The sequence below is a fragment of the Tamandua tetradactyla genome, chromosome 9 (genome assembly GCF_023851605.1).
Source record: "Tamandua tetradactyla isolate mTamTet1 chromosome 9, mTamTet1.pri, whole genome shotgun sequence".
Taxonomy (NCBI): domain Eukaryota; kingdom Metazoa; phylum Chordata; class Mammalia; order Pilosa; family Myrmecophagidae; genus Tamandua; species Tamandua tetradactyla.
The window spans coordinates 36,216,523-36,236,244 of record NC_135335.1 but is presented as its reverse complement, the minus strand read 5'-3'; the positions used below and the strand labels follow the sequence as shown (position 1 = coordinate 36,236,244).

At 38.5% G+C, this 19,722-nt stretch overlaps 1 protein-coding gene across 8 annotated transcripts in view; it reads right to left on the bottom strand.

The window, feature by feature from the left end:
- The window catches only part of RAF1 (Raf-1 proto-oncogene, serine/threonine kinase), a 113,676-nt gene that overhangs the window by 27,915 nt on the left and 66,039 nt on the right, over window positions 1–19,722 (bottom strand). For 5 of the 8 annotated variants that reach the window (XM_077116494.1, XM_077116496.1, XM_077116497.1 and 2 more), the window contains exons 3-5: window positions 3,145–3,257; window positions 922–1,024; window positions 459–616 (exon numbers count right to left, since the gene is read on the bottom strand). In XM_077116494.1, coding sequence (XP_076972609.1) covers window positions 459–616; window positions 922–1,024; window positions 3,145–3,257 — 374 coding nt within the window. The remainder of the gene's footprint in view (window positions 1–458; window positions 617–921; window positions 1,025–3,144; window positions 3,258–19,722) is intronic. The other 3 variants (XM_077116499.1, XM_077116500.1, XM_077116501.1) reach the window with 1 other exon arrangement.

Below are 19,722 nucleotides of genomic sequence, written 5' to 3'. Positions count from 1 at the left end.
TTAAAAAAAAAATTTTGCTTTCGAACTATTTTAAGTCCAATGTTTTCTCCAGTTTGAAGTGAAGAAAGTTGTTCCAACTATGCTTTCTGCTCCTTCTCAATGTCAAAGGTCTGTTCACCATACTTAACAAAAGACTAACATATACTGGCAATCTAACAGATGATATTGTTAAAAGATAAAAACAAAAGTCTTTTCTTTATTAATATGACTTTGTTTTGTTCCTTACCAAATCTAAGTATGCCAATCTCTATTTGACAGATAAGTCGGTGTGCTCAATTTAGGTTATACTGCCATATTGAAACTTGATACTTTCAGAACAATCATTTTCTGAAGTAGATGGTTTCTGGATCACAACAATGAAGAAATCCAGACTTTTCAGTCAAAATATATAAGGAGTACCTTCAAAAGTGTTATACTTTTTTCCCCTCCATTCTCTGAAAATAAGAATGATGCCTTACAAGAGCTGTCTGATATTACTCCAGTCCACACACATGGTAGGTACTTTGGTGCTACAGTGCTCATGAAATTTGTAGCCACAAGTCTGGCATCGAAATCCATTTAGCAGGAACTTCTGACAGATGTCACAGAAGGCAAGCTTTAGGAACGTCTTTCGAGCCTAGAACAAGAACACAAGTGTAAATTGTGATGTAAATTGTGATGAAAGATGACAAAATAATTTCTCCCTTGGGCCCTAAGAGAATTTTTACAGAATTAACGATCATACTTCCAACAGTTGCAAAATTCATTACTAGAAATTAAGGTATATCTCTGACTAATGAAATCTAAATTGTCCTACTGCAAATAAAGGCATAACTAGAACTTCAAGCAATCCAAACTACATATGCTTATAACTGAGAAATTCCTGTTATGCTAGCCAAAGCACCCCACATATCACAAAGAGAGAGGAGATCTGCAACTTACAAAGTTGTGTGTTGTGAGGGGAACATGATCCAGGAAATCCACCTGAAGTTCTTCTCCAATCAAAGAGGCAGCATCAGTATTCCAATCTAAACGTGCTTTTTTACTAAAAGAGATTTAAAACTCATAATATGAAAGGGAATGTTTAAAAAAGGTAAGATAATTCAATACCAATAATAACAATAGCTACCATTTACTGCAGGCTCAAATATAAACACAAGGCAAAGTATCCACACCAGTTTATTTAATTCATACACACAAAAAACTATAACTAGACATTATTATCCCCATTGTAATAATGGGGAAACTGGGGCTCTAAGTTCCCCCATTGAGCTTGCTCAAGGTCACACAGTGGCTTGTGCTGGAATCCAGGTCTGTTGGACTCCAAAGTTTATAACAATAGCTTTCTTTAAACAATGAAATACAGTAATAGTGTGATAAACATAATAAATTAAAGTTGTTGATGTTAAAATCTTATAAAAATCCTATAAAACAGGTTATGAATATTGCCAAATAGCAAAATTTAGTTTCTACTAGTCTCCTTCAAACTGGAACCCACATAAATAAGAAACATAGATGAAAAATACTTCTCTAGTAATAAACAGGCTCAAATCTGCAGAGTTGTCTGCAGGTTCTACAAATATAAGTTGATGGAAAAATACAAACTGATTAATCTCTATTTCCAAAATTGCCTTAAAATTTACTCTGATTGTCACTATTTCTGTGCCTAGAGTTGAAACACACACACACACACAGGTAAACTGGTCCATTTCCTGATGCAAGAATTTTCTCAGGTAGGGAGAGAATAACTCATACATAGTTCCATTCAAAGCTCTCTCATCACCTTCCACCAGGAAGCCTATTTCATTTTCCAGTTCTCCAACAGAAAATATCCCAACCCTTAATATAATGTAAGATCTGGGAAACTTCACTCCAAAACTTTTATTCCAAAGTCCTGTTTTGACCTTAATAAAGAGAAGAAGGAGAGGCTCTTTTTCCATATTAGTCTTCAGATCTGTCTATCCTAGAAAGAATCCAGGGTAGCTCTAAATCAATGCATCCTTGGACCAGAGTGGACAAAGCCCCTCTCAGTTTTAGAATATAATCTCCAGTTCTTAAGAAATACTGTAGGCTGGTTTTGGGAGAAGCCTGGGACTGCATTCAGCTATCTGCTCCAGAAATATGCAGTTCAGAAAACTGTCTCTTACACTGAGAGGAATAAACACTCATCTCTTTGAGCAGATCAATTCCCTGGGTTATCCTCTCAAACTGGGGAATCCCTTGAAACATGAAAGATGTACACTGAAGACCAAAACAGGAGTGCCACTTTCCAAGAAGGGAGCAAAGTTCAGCAATCTACTAAAAGGTTTCCCCAGATTTGGGGGGGTAATAATGGATAAAGGATAATTTTGGACAGTTTTGCTGCTTTGGGGTATTACTTCTAGCCTTTGAGGGGATGCCTTTATCTTCCTGCTACCATAAGAAACAGGAGAACTATGGATCTTTCCTTAAGTAGAAAATTTCGTGTATCTTTCAGCTGGTTCTGTAAAACTGCAGAGATTCAGTCAACATTATGCTAAATAAAAATGAATAAGTAAATGACAAGACAGTCATCTCCTGAGGATAACATTCTTTAAACTATAAATAATAATGCAAACACTTTCTGAGTACCTACTTTGTGTGATGTGGTACAGCAAAACTAAGGAAAATCTTTGCTTTCAAGAAATATAACATCTGGGAAATACTAGTGGTCAATGAGAGGGAGGGCTAAGAGGCATGGTAAGCATAAGTTTTTTCTTTTTATTTCTTTTTCTGAGTGATGCAAATGTTCTAAAAATGATCATCGTGATGCATTCACAACAATGTGATGATACTGTGGACCACTGACTGTACATCATGTATGGAATTTATGTGTGTGAAGATTTGTCAATCAAAAAGAAAGCCACAAAGAAAAAATATATATATCGTTTCATCCACTATCAACACCAAACATGGTGCTGGTGGATGGAGTATGTCCATACAATAATTTTGATGGAGTATGTCCATACAATAATTTTAAGTTCTCAGTATCTTATTTTTTTTTTTGTCTCTTTATAAACAAGAGAATACCAACACACAGTATTCTACAGGAAGCTACAGTTTTTAAGAAATGGAAGCATAGTAATTATTTGAAGCTAAGAGGACCTGACTAGTATGGAGGAGAAACTAACTGGCTTGAGTTCTTACCCTTTGTGCTCCTGGAGGAGTCTAAACACTGCACAGCACTCAGGTTGTAGGCCCCTCACCTTGAGCGCTTTCATAAGGCAGTCATGCAAACTCATTCCTTTTCGCACATTGACCTGCAAAAAAAAAGACCATCTTCTTTAGGACCAAATGCAGGCTGCAACTCCCTTCAGAAAGGTATACCACAAAAATAAATGCAACAATCTCTAAAGGTGGGTGTAGAAGAATATTTATGACAGCATTGCTTTTAATGGTAAACACACACACAGGAAAAAATCTGAATGTTCAGCAACCTGAATAAAGTACAGAACATCTATATTATATCACAGTATGCAGCTACTATATTATGTTACTTGCAATGGCTTGAAGGGGGTGTCCATAATAAAATACAAAGGGCATGATTATTAATCAAAGGGGGGGACCTATATATGATGTTTACATATGTTGTTTGAATGCAGATAGACATATATCAAGCTGTAAAATATCAGGAGGCAGAAATTGGGAGAGAGCAAACTACAAACTTTCCCTTTATAAATCTCTAATTTGCTTGACTGCATGTAGACACAAACATAAACTTCCACCAAAAATAGATGAGCCAATCTGATATATATAAACAAACATGAGCTTTTCTGACCAAAAATTTGTTTTTCAACCTATTTTCAATGAAATCATATTTCTTCCTAACAAAATCTCCATTTCACATGTTATTCATACTAGTAAAGACATGAAGAGGTGGAGGAAACACAGCTTTAAATGACAGTGCATGCCTTACAGGATAGCCTTGGCAGTATATATTCCCTTCCATACCCCTTTGTACCCAACGCTCAAAAGCTCAGACGCCTAATGGAAAGTGTGAATGCCCAGGATGCTATTAATGGCAGCTGTACAAAAATTTCAACTAAAATCTTAAGAGCGTTGATAAAAACTCTATGCATTTTGTTTTAAAGGCCAATAAAGTAAATGAAAAGTAAAGCAACCAGAGTTAATATAGTCAACAAGGGGAACAGAATGTAGATTTGGAGGGCTTGTAAGCTGCTAATACAGTGGAGCTCCAGCTCCTGGCTGACAGTGACCACATCCCAGGCCCTTCTGGAGGGATGTATAATGGGGGGTAGAGGAGAGGGTAAAGTGGGGCTCTAATGGGTCCAAAGTTTTCTTTATCCCACTCTCTCACTGCCTTCCTAGATCACTCTTTCTTTGGCTGGTTTAGGACAGAGAAAAAAGTCTTAAGACACAGGACAGAGATTTGTGGGCCTGCCCATTTACTAGATTCGAAAATAGGGCAGAGTATTTGCATTCAGAGATAACTAAACAATCCAGGAAGAAAGGGAGTGAAAGTGTGTTTAAGAATTGGAAGAACATCAGTGTAGGGCAAATTCAAGAAGTTTTTCTAAAGGCTGTATTTTGCTATTACAAGCAAGTGACGTGTACTTTTCTGACCAGCTATCAGTCTTTGAAGGATAAAGGTGAAGTCCACATTAAAAATATATAATATACAAAAATATGAACTCATAGAACAGATAAATTCAAGAAGTACTGAGAGAGGAAAAGGAAATTCCCTTGGAGGATCAACTACCTAGAAGAAGCGAAAGGGTTCTTCCAAACTATGAAAGCTCCTTTGGAGATTCTGAAAACCACCTTTGGTTACTGTTGGTTTGCCCTCTCATGCTGAATAAAGATATTTCAAACAACAGGGTAGCAGGGGTCCAACTGATTCTTCAAACAGATAAAATTTCTTCATCACAGAGAGCCTCCAAAAAAACGAACCAGAAGCTAGGGGAAGGAGTGATACTCTTGACCTATATGAATACATTACCTATTTTTTAAATAAACATAATTAATATTCTTTAAAAGTTTCTTGTACATGAAATAATGTCTGGGATTTCTGTCAAAATAACTGAAAAGGAATGGGTGGAAATGTAGATCAAATAATATTCCCATGATCATCTAATTGTTGAAACTGGGTAATGGGTACATAGCTTTCATTATTCTAAAATCTAATCTCGCAGTTGATTCTCTTAGAAAGATCCCACTAACTTCCTGCTCTTCAAAAACAAAACGACTAGCTCCTCCTACTCCAGCGGCTCTCCAACCACCACCATGCCCTCTTCCGCCTTCACCGGGTCCTCCACCACTGTCCTCGACAGCCTTGCCACCCTCACCTTTCCTCCTCCAGAACAGCTACTAGGGGAATAGAAACGATACAGAACAGCTCCCAGAGCCACGACAGAGATCAAAAAGACAGCGTACCCCATCCTGGATTAGCTGACTGTCTGGGAGAATCAGCTCCGGTGAGATCGCTGAGGGGCGCGGGCTTTCCCGGGTGGGGCAGCAAGTGGCCGGAGTCCCTCCCTTCCTCCTTCCCGGGCCAGCTGGCAGAATTGGACAGGCGGTCCCCTCAAGCCGCGGCGGCTGGCGCCCCCACCACGCAAGGCCCCCAGGACGAACTGAGAGAATTAGATCGGAAATCCCCAGACCGCGGAGAACAGTGACCGGGGGGGTCCCTTCCAAACACGTGACTCCCCGGTCCGGCTGGGAACGGTGCACTCTCCCAGGCTGCGGCACCTGGTGCCCTCCCGCCACGCTTGGCGCCCCGGGCCGACTAGGAAATTCGGACGGGCGCTCTACTAGGCTGCGGCGGCAGGTGACCCTCCCTGCGTTCAGACCCCCAGGCCGGCTGGCACTCTTCCAAGCCGCTTCAACTGGCGAACCTCCCCCACGGCGAGAGTTTTCCAAAGTTAAAGGACCCACAGCACCTTTTACTGGTGGGATCCGCAGACAAACGTGTGCCACAAGTGCCACCTACTGGGCAGGATAAGAAAAACAGAAGCCAGCTATCTCACAGAAAAATCTTTCAACCTGCTGGGTCCAACACCCAGGGAAATCTGACTAAATGCCCAGATGCCAGCAGAAGATAATGGATCGCGCTCAGAAAATTGAAAATATCGCCCACTCAAAGGAACAAACCAATAGTTCAAATGAGATACAGGAGCTGAGACAACTAATGCTGAATATACGAACAGAAATGGAAAACCTCTTCAAAAACCAAATCGATAAATTGAGGGAGGACACGAAGAAGACATGGGCTGAACAAAAAGAAGAAATAGAAAAACTGAAAAAAACAATTCACAGAGCTTATGGAAGTGAAGGATAAAGTAGAAAAGATGGAAAAAACAATGGATACCTACAATGATAGGTTTAAAGAGACAGAAGATAGAATTAGTGATTTGGAGGATGGAACATCTGAAGTCCAAAAAGAAACAGAAACTATAGGGAAAAGAATGGAAAAATTTGAACAGGGTATCAGGGAACTCAAGGACAATATGAACCGCACAAATATACGTGTTGTGGGTGTCCCAGAAGGAGAAGAGAAGGGAAAAGGAGGAGAAAAACTAATGGAAGAAATTTTCACTGAAAATTTCCCAACTCTTATGAAAGACCTAAAATTACAGATCCAAGAAGTGCAGCGCACCCCAAAGAGATTAGACCCAAATAGGGGTTCTCCAAGACACTTACTAGTTAGAATGTCAGAGGTCAAAGAGAAAGAGAGGATCTTGAAAGCAGCGAGAGAGAAGCAATCCATCACATACAAGGGAAACCTAATAAGACTATGTGTAGATTTCTCAGCAGAAACCATGGAAGCTAGAAGACAGTGGGATGATATATTTAAATTACTAAAACAGAAAAACTGCCAACAAAGACTCCTATATCCAGCAAAATTGTCCTTCAAAAATGAGGGAGAAATTAAAACATTCTCAGACAAAAAGTCACTGAGAGAATTTGTGACCAAGAGACTAGCTCTGCAAGAAATACTAAAGGGAGCACTAGAGTCAGACACAAAAAGACAGAAGAGAGAGGTATGGAGAAGAGTGTAGAAAGAAGGAAAGTCAGATATGATATATATAATACAAAAGGCAAAATAGTAGAGGAAAATATTATCCAAACAGTAATAACACTAAATGTTAATGGTCTGAATTCCCCAATCAAAAGACATAGACTGGCAGAATGGATTAAAAAACAGGATCCTTCTATATGCTGTCTACAAGAAACACACCTTAGACCCAAAGATAAACATAGGTTGAAAGTGAAAGGTTGGGAAAAGATATTTCATGCAAATAACAACCAGAAAAGAGCAGCAGTGGCTATACTAATATCCAACAAATTAGACTTCAAATGTAAAACAGTGAAAAGAGACAAAGAAGGACACTATATACTAATAAAAGGAACAATTAAACAAGAAGACATAACAATCATAAATATTTACGCACCAAACCAGAATGCCCCAAAATACGTGAGGAATACACTGCAAACACTGAAAAAGGAAATAGACACATATACCATAATAGTTGGAGACTTCAATTCACCACTCTCATCAATGGACAGAACATCTAGACAGAGGATCAATAAAGAAATAGAGAATCTGAATATTACTATAAAGGAGCTAGACTTAACAGACATTTATAGGACATTACATCCCACAACAGCAGGATACACCTTTTTCTCAAGTGCTCGTGGATCATTCTCAAAGATAGACCATATGCTGGGTCACAAAGCAAGTCTTAACAAATTTAAAAAGATTGAAATCATACACAACACTTTCTCGGATCATAAAGGAATGAAGTTGGAAATCAATAATAGGCGGAGTGCCAGAAAATTCACATACGTGGAGGCTCAACAACACACTCTGAAACAACAAGTGGGTCAAAGAAGAAATTGCAAGAGAAATTAGTAAATACCTCAAGGCGAATGAAAATGAAAACACAACATATCAAAACTTATGGGACGCAGCAAAGGCAGTGCTAAGAGGGAAATTGATTGCCCTAAATGCCTGTATCAGAAAAGAAGAAAAGGCAAAACTTCAGGAATTAACTGTCCACTTGGAAGAACTGGAGAAAGAACAGCAAACTAATCCCAAAGCAAGCAAAAGGAAAGAAATAACAAAGATTAGAGCAGAAATAAATGAAATTGAAAACAATAGAGAAAATCAATAAAACCAGAAGTTGGTTCTATGAGAAAATCAATAAGATTGATGGGCCCTTGGCAAGATTGACAAAAAGAAGAAGAGAGAGGATGCAAATAAATAAGATCAGAAATGGAAGAGGAGACATAACTACTGACCTCACAGAAATAAAGGAGGTAATAACAGGATACTATGAACAACTTTACGCTAATAAATACAACAATTTAGATGAAATGGACAGGTTCCTGGAAAGACATGAACAACCAACTTTGACTCAAGAAGAAATAGATGACCTCAACAAACCAATCACAAGTAAAGAAATTGAATTAGTCATTCAAAAGCTTCCTAAAAAGAAAAGTCCAGGACCAGACGGCTTCACATGTGAATTCTACCAAACATTCCAGAAAGAATTAGTACCAACTCTCCTCAAACTCTTCAAAAAAATCGAAGTGGAGGGAAAACTACCTAATTCATTCTATGAAGCCAACATCACCCTCATACCAAAACCAGGCAAAGATATTACAAATAAAGAAAACTACAGGCCAATCTCTCTAATGAATATAGATGCAAAAATTCTCAATAAAATTCTAGCAATCGTATCCAACAACACATTAAAAGAATTATACATCATGACCAAGTAGGATTCATCCCAGGTATGCAAGGATGGTTCAACATAAGAAAATCAATTAATGTAATACACCATATCAACAAATCAAAGCAGAAAAATCACATGATCATCTCAATTGATGCAGAGAAGGCATTTGACAAGATTCAACATCCTTTCCTGTTGAAAACACTTCAAAAGATAGGAATACAAGGGAACTTCCTTAAAATGATAGAGGGAATATATGAAAAACCCACAGCTAATATCATCCTCAATGGGGAAAAATTGAAAACTTTCCCCCTAAGATCAGGAACAAGACAAGGATGTCCACTATCACCACCATTATTCAACATCGTGTTGGAGGTTCTAGCCAGAGCAATTAGACAAGAAAAAGAAATACAAGGCATCAAAATTGGAAAGGAAGAAGTAAAACTATCACTGCTTGCAGACGATATGACACTATACGTCGAAAACCCGGAAAAATCCACAACAAAACTACTAGAGCTAATAAATGAGTACAGCAAAGTAGCAGGTTACAAAATCAACATTCAAAAATCTGTAGCATTTCTATACACTAGTAATGAACAAGCTGAGGGGGAAATCAAGAAACGAATCCCATTTACAATTGCAATTAAAAGAATAAAATACCTAGGAATAAATTTAACTAAAGAGACAAAAAACCTATATAAAGAAAACTACAAAAAATTGTTAAAAGAAATCACAGAAGACCTAAATAGATGGAAGGGCATACCGTGTTCATGGATTGGAAGACTAAATATAGTTAAGATGTCAATCCTACCTAAATTGATTTACAGATTCAATGCAATACCAATCAAAATCCCAACAACTTATTTTTCAGAAATAGAAAAACCAATAAGCAAATTTATCTGGAAGGACAGGGTGCCCCAAATTGCTAAAAACATCCTGAGGAAAAAAAACAAAGCTGGAGGTCTCGCGCTGCCTGACTTTAAGGCATATTATGAAGCCACAGTGGTCAAAACAGCATGGTATTGGCATAAAGATAGATATATCGACCAATGGAATCGAATAGAGTGCTCAGATATAGACCCACTCATCTATGGACATTTGATCTTTGATAAGGCAGTCAAGCCAACTCACCTGGGACAGAACAGTCTCTTCAATAAATGGTGCCTAGAGAACTGGATATCCATATGCAAAAGAATGAAAGAAGACCCATATCTCACACCCTATACAAAAGTTAACTCAATATGGATCAAAGATCTAAACATTAGGTCTAAGACCATAAAACAGTTAGAGGAAAATGTAGGGAGATATCTTATGAAACTTACAATTGGAGGCGGTTTTATGGACCTTAAACCTAAAGCAAGAGCACTGAAGAAGGAAATAAATAAATGGGAGCTCCTCAAAATTAAACACTTTTGTACATCAAAGAACTTCATCAAGAAAGTAGAAAGACAGCCTACACAATGGGAGACAATATTTGGAAATGACATATCAGATAAAGGTCTAGTATCCAGAATTTATAAAGAGATTGTTCAACTCAACAACAAAAAGACAGCCAACCCAATTACAAAATGGGAAAAAGACTTGAACAGACACTTCTCAGAAGAGGAAATACAAATGGCCAAAAGGCACATGAAGAGATGCTCAATGTCCCTGGCCATCAGAGAAATGCAAATCAAAACCACAATGAGATATCATCTCACATCCACCAGAATGGCCATTATCAACAAAACAGAAAATGACAAGTGCTGGAGAGGATGCAGAGAAAGAGGCACACTTATCCACCGTTGGTGGGAATGTCAAATGGTGCAACCACTGTGGAAGGCAGTTTGGCGGTTCCTCAAAAAGCTGAATATAGAATTGCCATACGACCCAGCAATACCATTGCTAGGTATCTACTCAAAGGACTTAAGGGCAAAGACACAAACGGACATTTGCACACCAATGTTTATAGCAGCGTTATTTACAATTGCAAAGAGATGGAAACAGCCAAAATGTCCATCAACAGACGAGTGGCTAAACAAACTGTGGTATATACATACGATGGAATATTATGCAGCTTTAAGACAGGATAAACTTATGAAGCATGTAATAACATGGATGGACCTAGAGAACATTATGCTGAGTGAGTCCAGCCAAAAACTAAAGGACAAATACTGTATGGTCCCACTGATGTGAACCGACATTAGAGAATAAACTTGGAATATGTCATTGGTAACAGAGTCCAGCAGGAGTTAGAAACAGGGTAAGATAATGGGTAATTGGAGCTGAAGGGATACAGACTGTGCAACAGGACTAGATACAAAAACTCAAAAATGGACAGCACAATAATACCTAAGTGTAAAGTAATCATGTTAAAACACTGAATGAAGCTGCATCTGAGCTATAGGTTTTTTTTGTTTTTTACTATTATTATTACTTTTATTTCTTTTCTCTATATTAACATTCTATATCTTTTTCTGTTGTGTTGCTAGTTCTTCTAAACCGATGCAAATGTACTAAGAAACGATGATCATGCATCTATGTGATGATAAGAATTACTGATTGCATATGTAGAATGGTATGTTTTCTAAATGTTGGGTTAATTTTTTTTTTTCCGTTAATTAATAAAAAAAAAAAAAAAACCAAAACCACTAAGTGAGATAGACTAATCTGAACTACAAAGATGTAACACTGAGAATATGGAAAATGAAGAGTAATAAACATCCACTAACAGTACCATGACCTGTACCAAATACTATGTAGTAGGCATTTTGAAAGCTGTAAAAAGACATCTGTGTTATCATCAATCTTCATTAAAAGTCAAGACTCCAAGAACTGGACAGTTCTTTAAATATCCTCCAATAAAGTGGGTACTCAAATATGGCTGGCATCAAAATCATCTGAGGAACTTGTGAAAATCTAGATTTCTAGCCTCCCACCTCCACACACCCAAGGAGAATTCTGAATCAGTTGATCTTGAATTAAGCCCACTTGTCAGGTGTTTCCATTAATAGCAGCACTGAGCTCTGATCCAATCACTCATCCAATAATTACAATAATAAACCAGATCATTACTCTCCTAAAGCTAGGTGCCTGGTGAAAAAAAGTAATTCTTCCATGAATAGATGGGCCATCTTTGGCTAAAGAAATGAACCTTCTCTGCTAGAACTTTCTCATAAACTCTAAGGGAAATTAAGCTTCCAAATCACTGGTTTTCAGTCACCAGGTGTGAGCAAATGAAAGCTGTGAGGGACTACACAAGTGTAGCAAAAATTCATCAGAAATATTCATACTAAATACAGGTCTCATTTCTAGATGATACAGCTAATTAGAGGCAATGCACGAATTAAATTTGGGTCAGCTTGTCATAAAAATCCATGCTTAATCAATATCCAAACCTTGTTTCCCAACCTTCCAGGCAAACTGGCAGTAGATGGGGATGAGGAAGAAACCTTTTTCTATAGGGAGAAAAAGAACCCTTCCCCAACCTCAGTCACAGTTGTCATAACAGCAAGATACCCAGACCAGTACCAGAATGTCTTCAGCGTCCAGCACATTCATGTTTCCACATTAAAAAGAAGCAGTGAGTAAAAATTACAAACTACACACACCATTATGCAAATATGGGGGATTATTACTCTTTTTGCCAGCCATAAAACTTCAATTTTTAGAAAGGGGAACAAAAAGAAGCATACTCAAACTATAATTGGCCTTCTGAATTTTGCCTTCAGTTCAAAATGCACTATAACTGGAGACTCCCTAAGTTAACAAAAGAAGTATAAAGAAATTTATTAGCAAACTAAGGAGACTAGAACTACTAGAAGCCAACTGAGAAAACTCTAGGACTGGACTTCCCAACCTAGAACATACTTCACCTGGAGTATACAGGATAAATACAATGTAATGATTTTACACAAAGAATGGTGGTGGGGAGGGGTATGGAAGTTTTGAACAAAGGTTTTCTCAAATATTTGAGCAAGCAAAATCAGTATAATTTCACTTTTTTGTTTCAGCCAGTTTCTCCCCTCTCCCAAGGATAGCAGAAAACTTTTCTGAGCAGTAAGTTCTTAGAAAAACTGGGGTTTTGAGTTAGAAAATTCAGTGGCAGTATCCTGTCACAATAACAACATGAACCAGTCACTGGTTCTACAAAAATAAAGTATGTTCAACTTCCAGGAAGATGGCCAGATAGAGCAGCTCAAGATTAGCCCTGCTTCACAGAACAGTTAAAGAAGGGACAGGAGGGTGACTGAGGTGGCGATTTGGAAGTGTGGCTGACCTGGGAGAGCCTTCTGCACCACACAGAGTAGCCCTGGTTGCAGAGGCCAAGGAACAGCAGAAAGCTGGAGCCTGGCACAAAGGCACAGAGCCCGCAGGAGTACGCGGACAGGAGACCAAGACTAAAACTTAAGTAAGCCAGGCCACATTCCTTGGGCATGCTACCCTCACCAGCACAACCACATGACCTGCAACTCACCCCACACACCCAAATCCGGCACCCATTCCCATTCCCTGTGCTCCAAGCGCCCCCACCCCACTAGCCCCCAGTGAGTGTACCTGCTCTACACCCCCACCCCAAGTGCAGCCCAACCCACCTCTCCTGCACCCCACCCGAGCGCTACTTCCCCCTCCCTGTTTCCTGCAGGCTGTTGCCAGCACACAGAGGTTGTGGGCACTAACCTCCATACCTAGGCTACCCCTGCCCCCACACTCATTGTATTGCACAGCCTCACTCTGCCCCACCTAATCTTTGCAGATACGTTTACGACATTCCCAGGCCCATGCATGCGCACAGCCCGCAATCACGTCATTCAGCTCTGGGAACCGCACTTTACAACAGTCCTAGAACCGCACATGCGCACAGCCTTCAGCCACTGTTCCCAGCTCAGAGAAAGTGCTGACCTGCACAGCCAGGTCACATCTGCCCGCAATCCATGAAGCCATAATGCTGACCTGCTGCTACAGCTCTATGGATGCACACAAAGGGCCCCAAGCCTTAGACCAGCACACACCAGGGTTACGCCCCCCAGACTGGTGCACCCGCACTGTTACATCCTCCCTGGTTGCTGGGCGCCAATGTTCACTGCACCAGAGTAGCATCCCCAACATGCACCTATACCTGCCCTGAAACAAATCACTGCAAATCACCCCGCCTGGTGCCCTGCTCCCTGCTATACAACCATCCTGCAAACACAAGGCCTTAGACTACTGAAAGAAATCAACTCCCAAAATTAATCAATCAAGATATTGACATGTGACAAAGACAGCAGAAGATCACTAAGCATATCACAATGCAGACAGATAAAGCCCTGCCAAATGACCAAATTAAAACACCAGAGGAGAAACAGACATTGGAACAACTAATCAAAGATGTTCATACAATACTACTTAATAAAATAAGTGAGATAGCAAATGACATAAAGGAGATCAAGAAGACAGTAGAAAAGCATAAAGAGGAATTTGAAAGAATAAGTAGAAAAACAGCTGATATCGCAGAGATTAAAGACTCTGCTGACCAAATAAAAAACATACTAGAGGCACACAACACCAGATTTGAAGAGACAGAAGAAAGAACAAGTGATACAGAGACACGATAATTGACTTTGGAGACTCAAAACAGCAAATAGCAAAAAGGATGGAAAAAACTGAATGGGAACTCAGGGAAATGACAGACAAAACAAAGCGCACAAACATAAGAATCACTCGTGTCTCAGAAGGAGAAGAGAGGAGTAAAGAGCTAGGAAGAGTAGTTGAGGATATAACGGGGAAAAACTTCCCAACCCTTATAAAGGACATAAATATGCAAGTCAAAGAAGCCCAACAAACTCTAAACAGAATAAATCCAAACAGGCCTTCCCCAAGGCACAAAGTCCTCAGTCTGTCAAATGCTGAAGAGAAGCAGAAAACCCTGAAAGGGGCAAGAGAAAACTGAACTACTACATATAACGGAAATTAAGTAAGTCTGAGTTCAGACGACTCAACTACCACCCTGGAGGCGAGAAGACAGTGGTATTATATATTCAAGATCCTAAAGAGAAACACTTCTAGCCAAGAATTCTGTACCCAGCCAATTGTCCTTCAAAATTCAGAGAGGGATTAAAGTTTTCACAGACAAAGAAGTCCTGAAAGTATCTGTCAACAAGAGAACGGCCCTACAAGAATACTAAAAGGAGTTCTGTCAGGGGGAAAAAAAAGACAGGAGAGAGTGGTCTGAAAGAGGGCACAGAATTGAAGAGTACCACTAAGGGTAATTTAAAGAAAACAAAGAAATAGAGGGAAAAGAATATATAGAGGTGACAAATAAAGATAAATGGTGGAATCAAGAAATGTATTTTCTATTATAACTTTCAATGTTAATAGATAAAATTTATCAATTAGGATACAGATTGACAGAATGGATTAAGAAACATAATTCAGCTATATGCTGCTTACAAAAGATTCATCTTGGACACAAGGATACAAACATATTGGAAGTAAACAGATGAAAAAAGATTTTCCACACAAGTTGTAACCAAAAGAAAGTAGAAGTAACTATACTACTATCGGACAATTTTACATTTACAGATGTAAATGTAAAGACATCATAACAGACAGAGAAGGATACTATATACCAATTAAAGGGTCAGTTTGCCAAGAAGACATAACAATCATAAATGTTTATGCTCCCAATCAAGGAGCTCCAAAGTACATGAGACAGACATTGGCAAAACTGAAGGGAGTGATAGATATTTCAACAATAACAATAGGAGACTTCAATACACCACTCTCCTCTATAGATAGAACAACCAGACAGAAGATCAACGAGGAAATAGAGAAGTTAAATAACTTGATAAATGAATTAGACCAAAAAACATACTTAGTCATTGCACTACAAAGCAAAAGGTCATACATTCTTCTCTAGTGCTCATGAAACATTCTCCAGGATAGATCATATGCTGGGGAACAAAACAGGACTTTATAAATTTAAAAACATTGAAATTATTTAAAGCACTTTCTCTGATCACAACGGGATGAAGCTGGATCTCAATAACCAACAAAGAATGAGAACATTCACAAATATATGGAGATTAAATAACACATTATTAAACAACAGTGGGTCAAAGAAGAAATTGCTAGAGTAATCAGCATCTATGTGGAGATGAATGAAAATGAGAATACAATTTATCAGAACTTATGAGATGCAGCAAAGGCTGTGCTGAGGGGGAAATTTATTGCTCTAAATGCCTATATTAAAAAACAAGAAAGCAAAAATCAAGGACTTAACAGCAAACCTAGAAGAACTTGAGAAAGAACAGCAAACTAACCCCAAATCAAATAGAAGAAGAGAAATAACAAAAGATTAAAGCAGAAATAAGTGAATGGGAGAAAAAAGAATAGGAAGAATCAATAAAACCAAAAATTGGTTCTTTGAGAAAATCAATAAAACTGGTGGTCCTCTAGCAAGACTGACAAAGGAAAAAAGAGAGAGGATGCAAATAAACACAATCAGAAATGAGAAGGGGTGCATTACCACAGATCCTGAGTAAATAAATCATAAGAGGATACTATGAACAGCTATATGCCAACAAACTAGACAACTCAGATGAAACAGACAAATTCCTGGAGAGACACAAACAAGCCACACTGACTCAGGAAGAAATAGAAGATCTCCACAAACTAATCACAAGTATCACATTCAGTCATTCATCAAAAATCTTCCTACAAAGAAAAGCCCAGGGCTGGATGGCTTCACAGGGAATTTTATCAAACATTCCAGAAAGAACTAACACCAATCGTGCTCAAACTTTTCGAAAACATTGAGGAAAGAGGAACCTGACCTAACTTATTTTATGAAGCTAATATCATTTTAATATAAAACCGGGTAAAGATGCTATAAGAAAGGAAAACTACAGCCAATCTCCCTAATGAACATAGATGCAAAAATTCTCAATAAAATATTAGCAAATCAAATCCAACGGCACATTAAAAGAATTATACACCATGACCAAGTGTGGTTTATACCAGGAATGCAAGGATGACTCAACACAAGAAAATCAATTAATGTAATACAGTACATTAACACATCATATGATCATCTCGATTGATACTGAGAACGGATTCAACAAAATTCAGCATCCTTTTCTGATAAAAACGCTCCAAAGACAGGAATCAAAGGTAACTACTACACCTCAATATGATAAAGAGAATATATGAAAAACAAATAGCCAGCATCGTATTCAATGGAGAGAGACTGAAAGCTTTCCCCCTGAGATCAGGTACAAGACAAGGATGCCCACTGTCACCACTATTATTCAACATTGTCCTACAGCAATCAGGAAGGAAAAAGAAATAAAAGCCATCCAAATTGGAGAGTAAGAAGTAAAACTATCATTATTTGCAAATGATATGATACTATACTTGGAAGATCCTGAGAAATCTACAGCAAAGTTACTTGAGCTAATAAACAAATTCAGCAAGGTGGCGGGATATAAAATTAATGTGCAAAAATCAGTAACATTTCTATACACAAGCAATGAGCTGGCTAAGGAGTCAGGTAAGGAAAAAATCCATTCAAAATAGCAACTAAAATAATTAAATACTTAGGAATGAACTTAACTAGGAGCATAAAGGACTTGTACACAGAAAACTACATAACACTGCTAAAAGAAATCAAAGGAAATCTATACAGGTGGAAAGACATTCCCTGCTCATGGATAGGAAGGCTAAATATAGTTAAGATGTCAATTCTCCCCAAACTGATCTACAGATTCAACACAATACCAATCAAAATTCTAACATCCTACTTTGAAGATTTGGAAAAGCTAATTAGCAATTTCATATAGAAGGGAAAGAGACCCCGAACAGCTAAAAGCATCCTAAAAAAGAAGAACAGAGTGGGAAGATTAACACTCCCTGACTTTAACACCTATTATAAAGCCACAGTGGTCAAAACAGCATGGTACTGGCACAATGACAGAAGTACTGGCCAATGGAATCGAATCGAGAGTGCAGAAATAGATCACCAAATCTACAGTCAACTGATATTTGACAAGGCCCCCAAATTCTCTGAACTGGGTCAAAATAGTCTTTTCAATAACTGGACATGGAAGAACTGGATATCAATAGCCAAGAGAATGAAAGAGGATCCCTATCTTACACCCTACGTAAAAATTAACTCTAAGTGGATCAAATACCTAAATATAAGAACTAGCACCATAAAGCTTCTAGAAGACAATGTAGGGAAACATCTTCAAGACCTACTAACAGGAGGTAGCTTCCTAAACTTTACACGCAAAGCACAAGCAACAACAGATAGATAAATGGGAACTCCTCAAAATCAAATGCTTCTGTACCTCAAAAGACTTTGTCAACAAGGTGAAGAGGCAGCCAACTCAATGGGAGGAAATATTTGAAAATCACGTATCAGACAAAGGTTTAATTTCCTGCATATACAAAGAAATTATACACTTTACAAAAGAACAAACAACCTATGCTGGTTTGAAAGGATTATGTGCTCTTGAAAAGCCACATTTTAATCAAAATCCCATTTTGTAAAGGCAGAATAATCCCTATTCAATACTGGATGTAATTAGATCCCTGGAGATGCAACCCAATCAATAGAGGTTGTTAAACTGGATTAGGGAGGCATTGTCTCTACCCATTTGGGTGGGTCTTGATTAGTTTCTGAAGTCCTACAAAAGAGGAAACATTTTTGGAGAATGAGAGATTCAGAGAGAGCAGTGCAGAACTACATAGCCACAAGAAGCAGAGTCCACCAGCCAAAGACCTTTGGAGATGAAGAAGGAAAATGTTTCCCAGGGAGCTTCATGAAACAGGAAGCCAGGAGAAGAAGCTAGCAGATGACTCCATGTTCACCATGTGCCCTTCCAGATGAGACAAGCTATAACTGCGCTTGCCATGAGCCCTTCCACTTGAGAGAGAAACCCTGAACTTCATCGGCCTTCTTGAATGAAGGTTTTTTTCCTTGATGCCTTAGATCGGACATTTCTATAGACTCGTTTTAACTGGGACAATTTTTCAGCCTTAGAACTGTAAACTAGCAACTTATTAAATTCCCCTTTTAAAAGCCATTCCATTTCTGGTGTGTTGCATTCATGCAGCTAGCAAACTAGAACACAACCCAATTATAAAATGGGCCAAAGATATGAATAGGCATTTTTTCCATAGAGCAAATACAGATGGTTCAAAGGCACATGAAGAGATGTTCATTTTCATTGGCTATAAGGGAAATGCAGATCAAGACTACAATGAGATACCACCTCACATCTATAAGAATGGCTGCTATTAAACAAACAGGAAACTATAAATGTTGGGGAGGATGTGGAGAAACTGGGACACTTATATACTGCGGGTGGGAATGTATAATGGTCAAACCACTATGGAAGACTGTTTGGTGGTTCCTTACGAAAGTAAATATCAAGTTGCCCTATGACCTAGCAAGCACTACTTGGTATATACCCAGAAGAGCTGAAAGCAACAACAAAACAGACATTTGCACACTAATGTTCACAGCAGCATCAATCGCCAGAAGCTGGAAACAAACCAAATGCCCATCAACAGATGACTGAATCAACAAAATGTGGTATACACATACAATGGAATATTATGCAGCACTAAGACAAAATGACGTCCTGAAGCACAAGACAAGATGAATGACCCTTGAGGACATAATGCTGAGCAAAATTAGCCAGACACAAAAGGATAGTTACTGCATGATTCCACTTTTATTACCAGCATAAAGGTTTAATCAGAGGCTTACACTATAGAATATAGGGGACTTAATGATACATAAAAGCTAGCGATGGATGAACCGTTAGCAAAGAGGTTGAACTCCAAAGTAAGGGAATAAATAGGAGCAAACATGATTCTCTAGTGGTCCAGAAGTAATATTACCACACTGAAGATGAACGAGATTGAAAGGGGTTGTATTAATCTATGTGTCCCACTGATAAACACTAGCAATATGAATTAGTTCTCACAAGAACTACTTCAAAGACATGATTCTTATATAAAGAGTGTTTATGTCCAGGGTACAGGGGAAAAACTGCTA